Raw genomic sequence first — 19809 nt, 5'->3', positions numbered from 1 at the left:
CAGCCAGCTCTTCTGTGGAGGTTCTCTGCCCAGACTGAGGTTCAGGGAGTTATAGTGACAGCCTGGGAGCTTCAAATCAGACGAGAGCGCACCTCTGCTGGTAGGCTACAGAAAAACCTTGATGTGGTGGAAGACGTATTCATACCTTTTACTTCAGTTACAGCTGCAAAAATACTCCACTACAAGTAAAAGTCCTGCATTCAAAAGGTAAATGCTGGTACAATTCTCTATCTAGTGGGAGAGTTAGTGTAACTTTACTCTGTGTGTATCCTGCTAGGAAGTGGAGAATTTAATGCAAAACCAGGTTCAATGCAGAAAAGAGTGTTGTTTTTCTCCAACATCTCCGATAATTCATGGATGTCTGCAGTGCGGGATGAAGCTGATCTGTACCCAGCGTTGACTGACACTATCTTAAGACAAGTGCGTCGCCTTATTCTGTACTCTCAGGAGAGTTTTGTAAGATCCAAAGAGGCCACAGACAACACTGGGAGACAGAAATGATTTTAACAGCAGTCTAGTTGTCTGTTTGATTTTGTACCCGCTGATTGATTTTTTCTGTGATGTCTGGCAGCTGCACTCTGCTGATTGCAGCAGTTTGAGTTAGAGTTTGGTCCGTCTCCAGATCCAATGCTGGACTAAAGGGGGGGGGGGGGGGGGGGCTTGAGTTAAGTGCTGCTCCGTCGATGCACTTCATCAGTCTAAACGTCGAGTTGTTTTATAAAGATCATAAAGAATGTCAGTCTGAATGGGTTTTATTGCAGCGTATCCTTGTATTTTATGGGTTGTTTGCTGAAATGAAGTTGAGATATAAAATAACATTGGTGCTGAGGAGTACCATGCAAACATGCCTTCAGTGTATTCATGGAGCTGCTGTGGATATTGTAACTTCGGGAACATAGGATTTAAAGGTGTGCAGAGGATCAAAGGTCTAATCTGAGCGCATGTTGTAGGTCACCGTGGTTTATTGGCTGTATACTTCAGCTCCTTTGAGCCTACGACTCCAAGAATCCCAAACATTTACATTTAAGGTGCTCTGACTCTCCTCTTCAGGCTGACCTGTAACAACAGAAGGGCTCATTGTTTTTAGACCACTAGCTATCATTGAATAATGTTCATTTTACTATATTCTTTGATTATTTTTTGATTGCTGTGATATTGTATTGTTTTCTAAATGATTCATGTAAGCTAAAATGGTTGTAAAAGTGGTGTATTTATGTCTTTTCCTTATAGAGTCTGAAAGTCATATTAAACATCTCAGAATAAACTCCATCTGCCAAACTCATCTTCAGTAATGTGATTCTTGTCTAACAACAATAGTTGATGGTGTTGATAATAGTTATGATAAATGATTTTGAAGAGTTTGAATTTAAATATATAACTTGTTAATATTCTTGCTTTCATTTCTTCATCACAGAGTTTCATGTCAGGTGTTGGGAGTGGAAATTCATCCACAACTTGTCCTCTGTTGTCCTCTAGTGGCCACATACTATCACTTTCCACACATTTGCTTTTGCTACAGAATATTTTCACAAAATACTTATTGGCCTGAAGTTTACAGCAGACACTTCTCTCATCTTGTGATTGTCTGTAATTGTTAAATGTTAACAAAAAATCACAGAAAGGAAGGATACAGTCCATAAAGGCTCCGGTCACCTACATAACATTGTTTAACATTGCACTTTGAATCATATCTTTACATTGCAGATAGTAGTTTTTACTTCTTTCAATGCGTTTTAATTCATCCACGTTTTGCTCTTTATGAAAACTTTTAATCAATCGGTCCCATCAGTATATCCTTAACTGTACTTTCGGTGTACATCAAAATGTCAAAGCAGGCTCATTGACAGTTACATGAGTCCAGATGTCTTCCCATCACCACACCACAAACACAGGATCTGAACTGTGAGTGAACTTTCTCTTCTCCTATTTTGCTCGCCAATTCAGGAAGATGGACTTGAAAATGGTCTGCTGCAACACTGTCTGTCCTCGAGTAGAAGAGGGGTCCTTGATGGTTCATTCAGACTTATTTTCCTGTGACTTGGACAACACTCATCCATGTGTTACACAGCGAATATGAGAAAGTCAATGGGGTTATTCACGCTGTTTTCTTCAACATGAGCTTCTATGATCATATTTGTTTCTATGGAGAGGGAGCCGTGTATGGTGACCACCTGGAACTTATTGCTTATGTAGGAATATAACCTTGTGTTCAATCTACTGAGGATGGAGGGTCATCCTCCTGGTGGGTTTTAAGATGCTGACTATGTAACAGGAGCAAGCCCTGCCGAGTCCAGATGGGGACATTTATTGCAGATGGGGTCTTTCCACTTGTCTCTCTCCCTTTATTAACAGTATCTATCTGCTATATCCTATCTAATAAAGGCAAAGTCAACAAGGGCCCAATGTAAAAGACTATAACTTCTATGTTTTATGTATTGTGTTATCGTTTTATCGTTTTATTTTGCATTTATAAATAACTTTATATCTGAGAGGTTGTGAGATGATTAACAAGATATGAGGGAAGAAAACAAAAACACATATTTGCTGCACAAATTGCTTAATTCTTCTGAATTTTCTTTAATCTCTGCTTTTTATTGTGAACTACTGAATAGCTTTACCCCTTCAGACCTCTACAAGGGGGACATCACTCTTTGGTTGAACTGCTTGCAACTCATAGGCATACTGTATTTCCCCTTTGTATATACAAAGGGGAAATACAGTATGTCTATGAGTGAAGACATCGCTTCACTTTAAAAGGTCACAAAACTGAAAGTTTGGGAAGCACAGTCCCACATGACCTCGCTCCCTCCCTCTGATGGTGTTCAGCTGCCTGGTGTTTGAGCAGCAGACTCGAGGTTTACCAGATGGTGGCGCTCTCTCACTGCAGAATCACTGCGCAGTGTGTGATGGAAGTGGCACAATGGTGTGGACAAAGTGTGTGTTCATACAGAAGATAAAACAGTAGATACAGTCATGTTGAGTGTGTGTACACACAGTATGCTGGTAGGATGCACACAATGTGATATAATGTGCTAAATGTCGGTGGGTATAAACTCTTTGGAACTTGGCCTCCATGAACTATAAAGACGTCTCTTCTTCTGTGAGGAGGCGTGTTGGGACAGGAGCCGTGGTCTGAGGTATGCCTCCCTGTTTGGATTAGTTTTGTCTTCCCTGAGGCAACACATTTCTGGAGCAGTCACTGCTACATGTTGATTGTTTTATGTTCAACTGTTCATGCTTCTCAAAAATCAGGCAGGGGAAAGATTGTTCCCTCTATTTTTCCGTGTTTTTTAAAACCTATAAATTGCCTTTTCAAGTAATGTTCAGTGCTTAGATTGAAGCTTTAAACCAGACATTCAAATCTTGATTTTTCCTCAAAGAGTATTTGTGTAATATTTTTTTTGTCCGAGCTGCCAGTCTCACATAAGTGCTAATGAAACATTATAGATACGTTTTATTTACAGATCCCCTCCTTCCTTAGAGGATGGTGATCATGCTGTTTCTTGGCTCTTGCACTGGGGGATGTGCTGTAATGCGTCACTTGTGGGAGGCAGGGGGGAAGTGAACGGGGGACTTTATTTTGTTCCTTCCCCCACACACACGCACATGCTTGTACACACTTACATATACATCGGACCGCCTTAACACAGGTCTCACATAAGACATAACTCCACTTGTTATGTCCCTATTTACAGTAGACCATAGTAATTCTTGTAATTGTTGGATGTGTCCTCTTATAGTCCTGCTGTACATGTATTTCTAAATCAATACTTCTCAGTAAGTATTGTACCTGCTGCCAAAGCTTGATATAAGTTATTCCTCAACATTTACTCCTGTTTGGTATATTTGTTAAAAACTACAGTGTCTAACTGATTGAGGAAATTACTGAGCCTTTTTTTTAAATGAGTCTATATTTGTGACCTGTATCAAGCTCCACACATTAAAAATAAAGTATGTGTTACACCTCAAACAAAACTCCCCAATACTATAAAAACATAGAATATTAAAGTAATGAGGATTTTATTTTACATGATATGAAAGAATAATGGCAAGATTCCAAACAAAGTCAATAACAATGATAAAACACCCTCAGCAGATTTATACTTAATGGGTAAAAGTTGTGATCCAAAGACAGAGTAGTTGAAAGAAATCCCCTGAGATGTCCTGAGCATATTTTGGGCAAAGCTATTTTTTATAAATATTTAATTTCAAGTGACATTTACTGTTCATTTAATTTTCTGTTTCTGTCATCTCATTAAAGTTCATTATCTAACTGTGAAGTATCCTGAATCAGTACATCCCTTCAATAACACATTTGAGGAAAGCCGAACATTTTCGAGGACTGGAGTGTATTTCCCAACAAACACAAACATACACCAAATATAACACATGCGAATATACATGTTGCAAAACAACAACAAATCTGAATGACATGTGGAGGACAATTCCCTGCAAAAACGGTGTTCTTCCTTGAGCAGAGGCTGGGAGGAGTGATTGTCCTAGACGTAGTCCTTGCCCGGCTGGCCGGCAGAGCGTGACGGTGGGTAGCGTGGAGACTTCCCTGAGCCCTTGCTGGAGCAGTTACAGCAGAGGAAGCCGCCTCCTATAATGATGAGACAGGCAGCTCCCCATCCAACATACAGGGCACTTCCGAATTCATACCTGTGGACGATTCACACGTCATACTCATGTCGACATTTGGACAAAAAGACAGAGAAGAGAGCTTTTCATTCACAAATATACCAGCATTACAAGTCCTCAAGTCTAAACAGAAGCTGATCATATTATATTCAAGTAGGTCTGATTCACAGCAGTGACGTTCAAACGTCACAACGTTTGGTATCAGGCCATTATCGTAAGTTAACTACATGAGCATGAAAGAGTATGCTTGAATATTAAAGGAATAGTTCCACATTTTGGGAAATCTGCTCATTTGCTTTTATTGCTGAGAGTTAGATGAGAAGTTCAACACCACTCTCATGTTTGTTGGCTAAATATGAAGCTGCCAGTTCATATAGCTTAGCATAACAACTGGAAAACTGAAGTGTAAAAGCGACCAAAGTGGTTTTACATGGGGTTATGTGCCGGACTTTTTCAAGGCCGGCTGCTGTGACTTTCCTGAGTGTCCGCTGGTTGCCTGGCAACCTCACGGTGATGACAAGACTAGGCTAGGCAAGTCGTCCCCACCCGTTACCACTCTTTATGCTAAGCTAAGCTACCAGCTGCTGGCAGAAGCTTCATATTCACCATGTATTTTCCAAAATATCCAGGGGTGGAAAGTAACTAAGTACATTCACTCAAATACTGTACTGTACAATTTTAAGGTACTATTTAAATTTAACTTCTACTCTACCACATTTCTGGCAAATATTGTACTTACATCACTACATTTACATGACACATATTAAATTGCAGATTAAGATTTTACAAACAAAATATGATGCAGTACTATAGATTAACATATCCAACAGTATACAAACTACAGAAAGTAGTTTTACTTATAATACTTTAAGTACATTTTACTGACTTAAGTAAAATCTTGAAGGAAGGACCTTTACTTGTAGCAAAGTATTTGAGACAATCTCCAACTATTGTGTATAATCCTAAATGATAACTTGGATTGTCAGGAGAACTGCAGCATAATAAAGGACCGTTTGTCACAGCTACAGTCACACCTGATAATTAGCTTGAATTCCAGACTAAAGGGGCAGAGAAGGACCGCCTCACCTGGAATTAGTCGGAGTGAATGGGTCGTAGAAGTCCTGCGCTATTCTGTGGCCATACCAAGACGTTCCCACCAGAGCAAGCAGACCTGAAAAACATTTTATATGGTTGCATTATACAGGTTAAAACATGCAGGAATGTGTCATCTGTCATCTGTATGAAGGAAAAAAATATCACTACAAGCCAAGTTGTTGCATTATTGTGATTGAAGCAGAACATACAGTAGTGTGGTGTAACGTATTTAGGGCAAAAAAAATATCAGCCAGATGATGTTCAAGCTGTGTGTCCATTGCTTGTGTGTGTCTGAACTGAATGGACTCTGACCGGCAATAATGAAGATGACCCCTCCAGCTAGAGCCACTTTGTCCTTCTGCTCCGGATCTTCTGCCATACAGGTGGTGCACCTCATGCCCACCACTGCCACCAAGATGGAAATAAAGCACAGCAAGATGGAGGACAACATCAGCCCTCGTGTGCCCTGTACAATCCCTGGAGACAAAGACACAAAACATCACTTGATTTGAGCAAGTTTCATTCAATTTCCTGGCTTCTATTTAGCAATTAACTTGACTTTGACTTTTGACCACATCTAAACAGGATTTATTCCCCTGGGTCATCCCTGCTCTTACGTCCTCCATGCTTTCCAACCCGACCAATTAAAAAAAACAGCAAACAGTGATTACACTTACCTGTATTTCTTAAATATCTAAAACAAAACCTAATCTTATTTTTATGATGTGCAGTAGCAAACCATCAAGCAGGCAGTCCTCAGTGTGTAGTTAGTTAAGTTTCTCTTTATTGAATCTCAGTTGTTTACAACAGGCACAAAACAGGCGGGAGTGCAGACGGCATGAGTCCCATTCAGCCGAGGTGATCTCCAAACATTCCTTCAATGTTTTTTTAATCTGTTGAAGCTCGTATCAGCCTTTCATGATATAGAAATTAAAAATCCACTTACACATGTACATTTAAATTTGGAATCAAACATCGTCCATAACTTCTGTTCCTTTTGAATTGATTTCAAAAGGAACAGCCAGCTGCTGGTATTTGACTGACGTGTCTCTGCACGTCAGCGGTCTTACAGGGAGAGAAAAGGACACTTTCTTAAACCGCTAGGAAGGTTTGAATGACCAGAGAGATTTACACTTTCCTGTTTTACAGCATAAAGGCCCATGAATCTTGAACTTCTAAAATTGAGACATTTCATAAATTCATCATTTCAATTTCATAAAATCACTGTAATTAAATGTTGTTTAAGAAATGCACCATTCGTTGTACCATGACCCATTTTCTTCCCGAACCCATATTTTTTAGAAGAAGAAAATGGTTTAGGACACAATATACTGTATCTGGTATAAGCTTACTGTGCTGTGTCTGACAGGGTATAGTATTATCTTTGTAAAGGGATCTTACAAAAGGTGTAATGGAAACATGATATGTAAAACAACATTACCTGGTAGTTGGAGAAGTGAATCATACACTTTACACTGAATTTGACCAGTGCTCTGTGATGCACAGGTCTTCCACAGCCCTTCATACAGCGCCTGAGCTGTGATGATGTTGTCTCCTGCGTAGGACGAAGCTTTCCATTCCACCATGGCTGTGGATGCTATCGAGCCGCTGAAGCCCAGGAAGGCCAGCGTGAAGCCGAGGAGCTGTATGCCTGCATTGGCCATCGTTTAACTTCAGAAACTAAAAAAAATGGGAAATGATAAAAGTGTGGAAAAAGTTCCAAAAGATGGAAAAGATCCAAAAACTTTCTTGATGTAGTTCCTGGTGGTTTCGGTTGTGGTGGATCTGATCCCAAACAGTGCTGCCTACCTTTGCATCCTCAGGGAATATCCTGGAGGAGAGGGAGGATCCAGGAATGCCATCACCTGTGACTGAAGTTAGGAGGAGCAGGGCGACACCTAGTGGAGGTGATGGTCTCCTGCAACAAGTGAAATTGCTCCTGTGCCTCCAGCCTTACAATATAATCTCCATGGAAAATACTTACATATAACAGGAAGTTACACTCAAACACAGTAACACAACACATTTTGTATTTACATTACAGCTGAGGCTGTGCCAGTTTCTTCTAGTGTAAGAGGTGCACTGGTCTTTCAGAGCAAAATATATGTTCTATAATCGAATAATGAAGAATAATAAAGTCTATCTCTCTATTATTATACATAATGTAAGATTTACACACCCTAGGCTTGGAATGATTCACAAGACAAACTTAATTTGGGAACTCTGTCTTCACACCAGGTATTCAAACACTTCAGAAAAACATGTTTAATGAATCCTTTTAAATGGTCACGCTCTCTGATCCCGTGTTATTGTGCTGAACTGTGTGTGAACGTTGTAGATTCATTCTTTTATGTGTTGCCTACTCTGCTGATTTGGCCACGTCTCTCTTATAAAAGAGATCGTGTGTCTCAAAACACTTTCGAGTTAAAGAAATAAAATAAATTATTACTATTAGTAGTAGTAGTTGTAGCAGTAGTATTTGTTATTTCTGAGGGACACAGAAAAAACTGGGAAGCACATTTTCTCTCAGATCTATTTGTTTTGTTTTGGTAAATAGTGACTCCTCTCAGACTTTTGCCAAAACAAACAAAAAAAAGATGTTTTGTTCAAAAATCGTGTGCTTCCTACGTGTTGTGTATTTAAAGCAACAAATAAAAGTCAACTATATTCTGCTCTGTGAGCTCATTCGCCGAATTACGGTCTGGTTTTTTTTTGTCAAGGGCAAATTAAACCATGGCAAGAGCTGGCCACTGACCAAAGGTTTTGTCTTGCTTAATTCAGGCTTGTTGTCATTTGCACTTTGTGGCAGCTGGCTTGTGGATCCACAAGGAAATTTGCTTCAACCCAACAGGATCCCTGTGACACGAAGGTATGCTGAATTTCATATATTTAAATATAAAAATACAGTTTGAATATTACTCGTTCTTCTCTCTGTGAATAAATGGCAGCCACACAAAAACAAACATATAATGAATGCATTTCTGTTCTTAAATCAATCAAAGCAATATCGACTTTGATTTCCTGTTAATTCACACAAGCTTCCTTCATGTTTTGACAGTGAAACATGGACAAAGAACTGGGCCTGCTTCTGTTCATGTTGCTGCTTCTCTGCCACAAAGGCAACACAGAGTCACAAATCTCTTGTCCGTACAAATGCCATTGTTTCACTCCACCCCAAGTACTATGTGCTGATGAACGGATGGTATCCTTACCAAGGAACATGTCCAGGCAGGTCAAGGAATTTATTGTAATGACATCAGGCTTGACATACCTGTTCCCCGACACTCTAGAGGAGAGCCCCCAACTCACCAAGCTCATCTTCCTAAATAATGCGCTGCGGAGTATCAACTCTCAGGCTTTTGAGCATCTGGCAAAGCTGCAGGAGCTGGAAATCAGTGGCAACCCCTGGCTGGAGCATTTATTCCTGGGGACTTTTTCAAAGCAGGGAAACTTGACTATACTGCTGCTTAACTTCAACAGGTTCAAGACGGTGCTTCCTGGCATGTTTGACTCCCTTAAACAGCTAGAAACTCTGCAGATAAAGGGCAACATCATATCAGATCTGCCGACATTTCTCTTCGCGAACCTCCACAATCTGCGTGTCCTGGATTTGTCCCAAAATAAGCTCCAAGGAGTGAACAGAGAAACGTTTTCTGGTCTGGCAAGACTGGAGATCCTGAAAATGAACAGCAACCTCATCAGCGGGTTTACACCGGACACATTCCACAATATTTCTCAGCTGATAGAGCTTCACTTGGAGGGGAATAAGATATCAGAGCTCACTGACAATATCTTCTTCATGTTAACCAAACTGAAGGTGCTGAACCTCCGCGGAAACCTTCTTACAACCTTCAGCGACAAAGTGTTTGGATTTGAGGCTTCAAATTTGAAGGAGCTGAATCTAAAAGGCAACAGACTGATTGAGCTGCCCTCTCTACGCAGTTTGACATCTCTTACCGACCTCTTCTTGTCCTCTAACCTGCTCTCCAACCTTCCCGAAGACATTTTTAGAAATGTTACAGTCCTGGAGAATCTGGACCTGTCCGAAAACCAGCTCACCTCGCTGCCCGAAATGATCTTTAATGATCTATTGAGCATCAAGGCGATCCACCTGCACAAGAACAACCTGAGCAAGGTGGACGCCAAACTGTTTGAGGACCAGATGTTCATTCAGCAGCTCTACCTGTCTGACAACCAGCTGGAAACTCTCCCACCGGGCCTGTTAGACTCATTTCTCATCGAGCACACGGTGAGACTGCACGGAAACCCTTGGAGATGTGACTGCCGCATGTGGTATTTGCACGACTGGGTGCTGAGAAACCGCCAAGACACAGAGATGCTTGACAGGATGCTCTGTGAGAACCCCGGCTTTCTGAGAGGACGGCCGGTCGTCTCCATCGATGCGGACCAGCTGGTGTGTCGGATGTCTAAAGATAAGATGCAGGATCTCAGCAGCTGTAGCCTGCAAGCTTCCAGTGACACTGTGACCATCAACTGTAATGTGGACCAATGTTTTCCACTGACAGTGAAGGTACAGTTTCAGGAGAATGACGGCAATATTAAGGAGCACATTTTGAAGAATGAGCCTGACCATTCTCAATGTAGCAACGAGACAACGATCGAGTAGTTCTCCCTGTTAATTAGACTTCGTTCTCTGTGCAAACACGTCCTCGTGCATTTTGTCTTTCTTCATACAAAGAGTCACATCATATGTTCTGACTGTCACAGTCAATACTGTAAACAAACCTCTCACTCAGCAGCTGATAACCAGTTACATGCATGCTGCTGAATGATAAGAGGGGTGGATGAACCCTTTTCTTCTAAAGTTCAAAGTTCAACCTGCTAGTTTTTAAGATCCTGTCACCACTAAACAGACCTGTGAGTGACATGTGAATCATCTGCTAACATGTGTTTAATCTCCAGTAGATGCAGATGGTTGCCTTGTTTAAGTACACTGGCAGTGCTTGATTGTCTTCAGACGTCTTGATAACCACTAGGCAGAAGTCATAGGTTGAAAATGTTGTCAAACTCAACTTCATCAGGACAACAAGTGCTGAAGACTTAGGAGTGTTCGAATATTTCCTATGTATTTTGTGGTTTTTCACAACATTTTTGGAACATCTACCCATGTAAAATGTCATTAAACTTCAATATTTGCTTCTTCACTTACATTTACACTTGAGGCAGGAAACAAAGTTTCCAGTAATAAGATCCTTCACTAAAGGTTTCCAAACCACAATGCAAAAATACTAATTTTATCTTCTGTTATATATTATTCTATTATAATGGCTGCAGTACTATCAAAAAGTTGCAATTGGTGAAGGTGAAGCTGGGTATATAATTGGGTAGTTTAACCTATAGCTCATCATTACTTTTGTATGTCAAGTCATGATCTGCAAAGTAACCAGTTAACATAGTTGTCATATACACATGTAGTGCAGTAAAATGTGCAATATCTCCCTCTGAAATGCAGTAGAAGTATAAAATAGTATGAAATGGAAATACCAAATTATAGTGCAAGTACCTCAAAATAGCACATATACAGTTTTTTTGTAAATATACTTAGTTATACCCCTGCCTTGGCACACATATATCTAATTTATGCAGGGTTGTAGTAGTGAACCATCCTGTCATCTCTGGGTTTCAAAAGTCCTGCTCTGATCACTCCACTGCTCCTGAACACTGGGAGGGATGATGAAGAGTGAGGGAGGAGGGAAACCTCGACACAACAAGGCACCCAGATGGCCACACCTTGAATACAGCACTCTAACCCGGGGTTAATAAGGGTCAAAGGCCGGGGGGTCGATTGGGTCCTCGGTCGGAGCTGAATGACATCACAATTCACATGACAAAAAGTGGTGGCTGTCTTACTTCCAAAGTTTGGAGGGATGGCCTTCAGTTGGAGCTAATCCTCACTTGACCAAAACTATGGGATAAACATAGACATTTAAAGTACGGGGGTTGTTAACTAATGAGCAACAAGACATATGGAAGTCGTTAAATGCATATCTTTATTCAGGGAGGCTGCTGGGGTTCATATGAACAATTTAGAACAGCTAAAAGAAGAAACTCACTGTCAAAACAAACCAAGTGATGTTGCTCTAACCAGGAGTTTTATATTAACAATTGATCAAATAACAAAGTATAATGTGAAAAGTGTCATTCACAGAGAGAATCATCTCTACAGTGTCCCTCAGCTCTACTGAACATTTTAGCTTCTCTTAGCTCTTTGTCCAGTTTTTTACGGCCTACAACTTTTACCATTTTGGTTCACTCTTGTTGCTCTCATCAGTTTTGTTTCCAGCCACGACTGGAATTTGGAAGCTGGAATTTATGACGATATTGCGTCCAGGTATCTTCTAATTTACATAATATTCAATATGTATTCAAAACCCATGTGTCGTGTTTTTAGCTGCACAGTTATAGCAAATAAGAGGGTTTTATTTTAATACATGTTTTATGCATCATTTCCTACTCATTCAGTCAAAATTGTGCTCTATATATTTGTTGGTAGGCAATCTTTTAGAATTTAAACTTAAGTTCTGTGGGTTTGACTGGAATGACTGGTCATAACAACATGTTTGTATAGATGAAAACACTGTTGGGTACAGCATAGTTTCAGGGGTTAACAGAGCTATCTTCAATACCAAAATCACCTGTCAGCATCCATCACTGCCAATTACTCTCATTGCCTGGCAAACTAACAGCAGCAGGGTCTGAGCGCTGTCCCGAGGCTCAATGAAAAGCAGCTTTAACCCCCATAGTCAGATCCCATCGCTCTGTCCTGCTTAGTGGGCAGTTAGCACCGGACTCCAATCATACACAGCAGCTCTTCAGATGGAAGAGGAAAGAAACACAGGGGTGCAGACATTATCTGCTGAGACACAAAATGTCCAAAACAACACAAAGCACTGGGGGGTTTCCCACAGAGTTAAGACCGGCCGGTGAGGAGGGAGGTGGCGAGGGGCAGGGCAGAGTCCTCGGGACAAAGAGTAGAGGTCATCTGAGACTCAAGAAATTCAAGAGGAGCGTTTTTCATCAGGTTGCTGTGTATGTGTACATCACCAATTTTATCACTGATAATATACCAGTGGCACATGTCTCAGTCTTGAGGGCAAAAATTATAGATGTTAATGATTTTATTTCTACTCAAATCATCATGCTCATTCTTTTTTTTTTTTAGATTCACTTAAATGAGCTCAGTCAATCGTGAAATGATAACCAACACCAGTTGCTATTATGCGGCAGGTGTCTATTAGATCCTCTCTCTCAGCCTATGGGAGGGTGATACACATCCTCCATGACACAATGACCTAAACATCTCAAGAACACAAATGGGGCATTTTGCACACTCAAAATGTGAGCCTTGCTTACAAACAAGGGTCAGTATTTACCCCTCAGTGCACCCAGACCCCCGGGTGGAGGCTAAATTGGTGTTGCTGACCAAATTAAGAACAGCTCACCTGATGTGGGTGTTAAGTGGACGCGGAGATGTCACCAGAATGGTAATCTTAAAGCATAGTGGTACACTGGCTTTTGTCTCGTACGTCCCTATTGGAGGATAACAAGAGGCTATAAGCTCCTTATCATCACATTACAATTATCGAGGATGAATCTGGAACTATGGCCCTATGGACCCTGCTCTCATACGGCTAGCCTTGTTTTGTTTCCAGCTCTCCAGATAGAGAGGTTTTATTATGCATGCATGCAGCACTTCATTGTATATTGAAGAGTCACTGCAGAACCTGCCTGTTTGTTGCTGCAAAACAATTGAAAAACCTCCCACACTCCAACTTCCAGCAGCAGAAGTGATTTCTGAAGAGACCATTGTTTGACAGTGGAAAGACATGCTAAAATGTGGCTTAAGTGCACTTCACAAGTTATGGTTTAGCAAAGCACCGCTAAGCAGCATCGTTCACGTAACATCAGGCCCAAAGCTTGTCTCGCCTCTGTTTAACAGCCTTGAATTCTAAATTTAAACCACAACCTGCAGTAAATGTTAATAAGTTGTTTTGGCCCACATGCTTTGGAGCTCTTTTCCAAAGGTAAGTGTTTGAGGCGGCTTCCTGAAGAATTAAAGCTAAAGACAAAGCACTTTTTTCAAGAGGAGAATAAACAGCAGCCAAAGGGGATTGTCAAAATCTGGCAACCTAAAAGTTATCTTGAAGTTTTCTGCTAATTGCTTAGTTCTGATCTATCTCTATAACACATTTATAAAACCATTACTTACAACTTATAAACCCTCAATAAAATATGTATTATCAGAATGTGGTCTTAAAACAACACATAAAGCTGTAAAAATATGCTTTCGTCATGTCAACCAGCTTTTTTGAGCTTCGTCAGCTGAGTCACTCATGCTTCACAATCACCGGCTCATTCATCAGCAGTTTGGCTCTCAGCTGACTCGTAATGTCCACCGTCCTCACTGTGACTTGGTTGCTGCTGCAGCTCCCTCCTCCACCATAACCAAATATGTTCATGTATGTCAGAAAAAAACTACTTGTGAGGGCACACTCAACTCACAAAAATATAACCTGACAAAATATAACACAGGCGTTGCAGTTGTCAGTGTCAATAAAAGATTATTGGTTTTGCTTTTGCAGGTTGGGTGTGCGCTCTCTACCACAGTTAGTTTTAAGCTGGCACCTCCTGCAGAAAGCTTTTCTCTTAAGGGTGGAACCGTTCTCTTAGTTGAAGCCTGATTGCTGGAGGGGTTTTAAAGGGCTTTCTCAAACAGCAGAGCCACATCTAACCATACAAACATTTGCTGTAGATGTATGTCTTTGACTGAACTTGGGTTTTATTTATTATTATAAATAAATTATTATTATTTATTATTTATTTGAACTCACCAAAGTAATTGCGGAGCGATATTTTTACAACAAGTTCAACAGGCCAAGAAGCACAATCTTGTCTGATCATATTACAGGTCATAAACAAGTCAACAACTATTGTTTATTAGTTGATTGATTATTATTTTTCTTTTAGATAATTGTTTTGGAGCATGTTTGCTTTCAATGATAGTATATGTTTGAGAGTCAGACAGAAAACGTGGACAGAGAGAGGGGAGATGTCGTGCAACAAAGGTCCCCGCTTGGATTCAAACTGAAGTCACTGAGATTAATGCAATGGTCACGTCTTAGCCCACTGTGGCCCCCGTGACCCCCCCCCCAGCAGGTCAAATTTAAAGCAGGAAGTCGGTCTGTGATGAATGTTTACAATTGACAGTTTGGGTAATAATTTTATCATTTGTCTTTGTTTTCCTTTCCAAATTAGTTTGGCTAACTTTGTGGTTTGTTTAGATTATTTGATCGTCTGACTGCTTGTGTTTCTTGCCCCACTGAGTTTCCTTTTAGCAATGTCATCAATTAAGTACAATGTTATTACTGCCTATAAGTACACATGAAATGGACACATTTCAGAAGTAAAACCCAAGATAATAAACTGGAATTGTCCTTTCGGCTTCTCTTCAATTCTTCCAAACTGGTTTGTCAGTCATGTCGTCAACCAGGCCAAAAGAAGTTAAGGCTGTAATGGGAGAATCTGTATTATGGGATGTCTCACTTTGAAGGGACTCCTGCAGTGAAAGTGTATCTTTATGGTCGTCTTCATAAGCCTTTGTGGGGCCGAGAAAAAAAGACCTCCTCTCCCCCTCCCTGACACTCAACACAACATCTCCTTTGAAGATGCGACGACTTGTGATGTAGCGCCAGTTACTCGGTTTTAATGGTCACGCCATCATCTCTCTGTGTGGGTCCAAAGTGATAAATTTTCAACTTCCAGTGTTATTGTGTCACGCTGATGCTAAATTCACCCCCGGAAGCTACACTTCCACCAGTATGTTGTTGAGTTTTCCAAAAACAACCAGCTAAATCAAAAAGGGATGAATTGGAGTGAAGGGACAAAGAGCATTGTTCATTCACCATTGATATCGAGTGCATAATCTATTCATTAGCCTTGATGTGAACCACCGCTGACTACTTCGACCCCCATCAAGCACCATAACAACCCTAAGAACAATACTACGGCAATTCACCCGCCGAGGCGGAGGCAGTGAAGGTTTCCGGTGTGTCGGGGGAGACAAGCAGGGAACCTGTCACTGTTGTCACTGTGTTTGTGAGGGGAGGTCATCAATCATGGAGCACAGCGAAGGGGAAGGCTCTGCGCTGCTCCATGTTTACTGTTCTCTGCTTTACAAGGTTTGGGAAAATACTGCATCAAACTGGGGTTTTGATTAGGGAGGGGGGCAGGGAGAGAGGATAAGGAGAGGTCCAACACTAAACAGGGCAAATTTCCTCTAGAATGGTTGTCATGTGTTGAAGCCCCTCCATCAAAACCACTCCAGGTTCTCCATCACATGTAGCTATGGACAGGAGCGACCTGTGAACACTTCACAGCTCCCCTTATCTGAAGAGAACAGCCTGGCCTGAGGAGTTCTCAAAAAGCCTTTAAGACCAGGACCTTTGGGAGTGGGCAACAATAAGCCTTCTTTAGCACGGTGAAAGTGACAGCATGCCCCCCCACCCCTTCTCCCAGCCATTAAACCTTTTCCTGGATAAACAAGGGGAAGGCCCTTTATGAAGATGGAGAGGGTCACAAAGAGACGAGCCATTGAGCCACTGAGGGGCCCGTCTTTGTTTTTGTGTTTCAGTGGGTCTTCTCAAAGGATGCTCTGATAGGAGGGGGAGCTCTATTTTTGTCTTTTAGTCCTCCTTACTGCCAGTCTCCTCTCAGCTGTGCCAAAACAGAGATGTAAACTTAATTGACTGTATCATTGGCACAAAGTGAGGAGTTTTGATAACTTTTAGAGTGACAGAGAGATGATTTGATTCACATTTACACTGATTTCTGCAGAATTCAAAACTCTTTTTAGTATTTGCTCCTGAATGAGTTGCCATTTACAAACAATACATACTAATAAGGACAGATTATTGTGTACAATATATATATATTGAGGAACAAGGCTGGCTTAGAAACAAAGTGGTTACTGCTGCATGTATTTCTGTTATGACCTAATCCCTTAAATTCCATGAATATTAAATCAACAACCAAACGGTCATGGACTGAGTGAGTGTGTTTGCCTGTGGAGGTGCCACTGTTTGATGCTGTCAAAAGGAGGCCCCTGTCTTCTGGTGATGGGCTGCCAGGTCTGTTGATGGGTTGCCAGATTCAGGGCAACATGCTGTTGGAGCTGCGTTGTCTTTGGAGTGTGAATGAGGGGCACCTGTGACCTCTGGTCACACTCTGCTTGTGCTCCACTGTTTGAGCACCACGCTCTGGACACACGCTGGGACCGTCAGCCCTTCAACTGTCCACTAAATGGACAACGATTGGACGGGCTCTGCGGGGGCTGCTGCTGATAAGCTATTGTGCAAACACACACTTATATCCTCAAATCATTTAAAATCAAATTTACAGTCTGCTTGTCAAAAGGTTGAATCGTTTGATGGATATCAGTTATCTCTTCTCTAGTGGCAAATAATGCAGGGAAGACACCTCAAAAACACTCTTAATCCTTGAGGACTACCAGTGTCTTATTCAGACTGGTCCACATTTAGCCGCGTCCCTAGGTTCCCGATCATGCCCTATCTATTTCAGCACGATTTCCCATCTGGCAGGACACAGTCAGGCCTGCGTGTGTCAAGACCCTGCCCCACCCGCCTCCCTGCGCTGACAGCAGCACGCCTCTTAGGCTCAACACGGGTTTCAGGTTCCTTACCTCATTAGAGACGTATTTATTTCTCAGCAGGAAGCAGGTTTCCCTGTCGCTGCAAAAGGGATGATCAGGTGTGGACAAGGCACACAGGAGGGGGGCTATATTTAAACGGCTGCTGTACATGGGACGTTAATTGAAGACACATTCTACATGTCTGAGATAAAGTCAAAGTGTAACCCACGGCTTCGTCCATGACTGGACATCAGCACAACAACCTGATGGGGGTTTTGGGGAGGAGAAATGACTAAGACGCCATTGCAGCAAATATTGTAGTAAACATCATAGAAACATTTTATTAATCTCAAAAAAGTACAGTGTTTTTCAAGAGCTTTCTTTGACCTCCTGAGGCAAATTAATTGTGCCGTATAAAAGAGAGAAAATGACATCAAGCAAAGAGGCCAAGAATATCTCCTAATGTCCATATAAAAAACACAAATGTGTGTAAACATTCCTCTCAAGTAGGTTTTGAAAACATTTACAAAATGTACAAAAATACGTTTTTATTGTGTGATAGTCCTTGAGTTGATTTTCTACCATGGTCTCCACACAGAGTCTGAGCTGAGCGGAGGTGCAACAGGTGACATGTGATGGCTGCTTTGTGCACTCAGAGGCATGAGAGCTGCGCTGGGAACGAGAAAAGCGAACTGTCCATCTGGCGTTGGCACAACCTGGAAGCCACCGTACAGCTTCATCGCTTCCGTGGAGACGTGCATCGCTGAGCCACTTTTGCAAGGCATCTGTGGAGCGGAAGCAGCTGAGATCTGTGTACCAGTCTGTCCAAGTCCCAGTGCGCCCGGGTGAGGTGTGTAGAAGTTCACAGCGTTGATTTGGGTCACGCAGGCCGCCAGGTGGCTGAGGAGGCGAGTCCTCACCTCTGTGTTCACTCCTTCGCACGTGGACAGGAAACGGGTGACCTCTCCTACGCACTCACTGAACCCAGCTCTGTATTTACCCAGGATGGACGGGTCTGTGTTCACAGCAGCTGGAGAGGAAAAATACAAATACATAAATTAACAGATAGATAGAGCTGTAAAGATAAATCGAACTGGATAGATAGATACATAGATAGATAGATAGATAGATAGATAGAAATCATTGTCCAATTGGCTAATTAAAATGATTTTACAGATTTTATTCATGCAGTTGAGGCCTTGTGACATCAATTCTTAAAGGCAAGCACACCACCCATGGGTGGGTGATTAATCTTGGACACCATGGGAATATGTATATACCATCTAAAGTTAGACATCCAAGAATTACTGCAGGCACATCAACATGGTCAGTCCAGAAATGGTAGTTACATACCAGTCATCTGGAGGCGCTGCAGGTTCCTGAGGTGCTTCACAGTCATCTCCAGGATGTCCGCCTTCTCCAGTTTGGAGTGTCTGGAGCTCTAAAAGGACAAAAGTGGCGATTTAGTGCTGATTTGGTTGCTAAATTCAATAATCTATCTTGGAATAAAAATGTAGTGTTCGTCTCCTTACATCCTTCTTGAGCGCGTCCATGATGAGGGTCTTCAGCTGGCCCAGGCTCTCATTGATGCGCGCGCGTCTCCGCTTTTCCATAATTGGTTTGGAGGACTTAAAGGAGAAAAACACAACTGTTGAGATGACCGCTTTTAAGACGATAACAGCTGGCAAACAGCCAAATATGAGCTAAACAAAGCGTTCAAATACCTTTCTGCTCTCTGACAGAGTCCGGGGTTTTTCGGGTGTGGAGTCCCCACTGGCCGGTGTGGCGGCCACAGCGGATGGAGATGTTCTCTCGAAAGTACCGGCTGGCATCTTCAAGTTCGCAATTAAAAACAGTGGAACAGTCCAGACAGATACACGTTATCAATGACAGACTGATAACTATCAATAAAAAGGCAGTCCAGTGCAGTGAGTCCCGCCTTCTCCCGGCAAACCACGGAGCAGTTGACTGAAGACAAATGTCAGAAGTGACTCCTCTCGTCTCGTCGAGCTGCTATCCACTCCGCTCCTGTATCCAGCGCCTCGGGGTGTATTTATAGAGCCCGAGTCTGCACGCGAGCGGCTCGTGTGCGAGTATCCTGGGTTTCATCCATCCGTCCAATGGGCGCGCGGGACACGGTGCCGGGGAGGCGACGGGCTCGTGCGACAAGGCGCTCCCATTGGCTACCTGTCAGGATGCTGAGAGACGGTTTTACGCGGAAAAGTTACTCTACAGTTGAAGTATAAAGAAAACGGGCTCTGCTGCGGCGAATCAGGTGTGTTCACGCTCAAATTAGACAACCTGCTTCGTTTAAGAGGGACGCTGCTGTAGATGTTGTAGCGTGCGCCATGTTGCCTGTTGGAGTCGTTGAATCTGTTGATAACGCCTTTGCTGAAATAAATGTG

At 42.0% G+C, this 19809-nt stretch overlaps 3 protein-coding genes across 3 annotated transcripts; 1 reads left to right on the top strand and 2 right to left on the bottom strand.

Moving 5' to 3' along the window:
• Positions 1-4332: 4332 nt before the first annotated feature.
• Positions 4333-7541, bottom strand: cldn1 (claudin 1). Its single transcript, XM_070919156.1, has 4 exons — positions 7178-7541; positions 6049-6213; positions 5728-5812; positions 4333-4662 (listed from the first exon to the last, which is right to left on the bottom strand). The coding sequence occupies exons 1-4, from the start codon at positions 7398-7400 to the stop codon at positions 4500-4502; spliced, it is 636 nt and encodes a 211-aa protein (XP_070775257.1). The 5' UTR covers positions 7401-7541; the 3' UTR covers positions 4333-4499.
• A 1259-nt stretch (positions 7542-8800) lies between these two features.
• Positions 8801-10363, top strand: LOC139296650 (carboxypeptidase N subunit 2). Its single transcript, XM_070919116.1, has one exon. It carries the CDS (start codon positions 8801-8803, stop codon positions 10361-10363), a length of 1563 nt encoding a protein of 520 aa, XP_070775217.1.
• Positions 10364-17982: 7619 nt separating this feature from the next.
• On the bottom strand, positions 17983-19242 carry LOC139296691 (transcription factor HES-1-like). The gene is made up of 4 exons (XM_070919166.1): positions 19129-19242; positions 18937-19032; positions 18758-18845; positions 17983-18434 (listed from the first exon to the last, which is right to left on the bottom strand). Exons 1-4 carry the CDS (start codon positions 19234-19236, stop codon positions 17983-17985), a joined length of 744 nt encoding a protein of 247 aa, XP_070775267.1. The 5' UTR covers positions 19237-19242.
• Positions 19243-19809: the final 567 nt, after the last annotated feature.

This window comes from Enoplosus armatus, chromosome 14 (genome assembly GCF_043641665.1).
Source record: "Enoplosus armatus isolate fEnoArm2 chromosome 14, fEnoArm2.hap1, whole genome shotgun sequence".
Lineage (NCBI taxonomy): Eukaryota > Metazoa > Chordata > Actinopteri > Centrarchiformes > Enoplosidae > Enoplosus > Enoplosus armatus.
The sequence above is the reverse complement of the archived record's forward strand: the minus strand, read 5'-3'. Positions and strand labels throughout refer to the sequence as shown.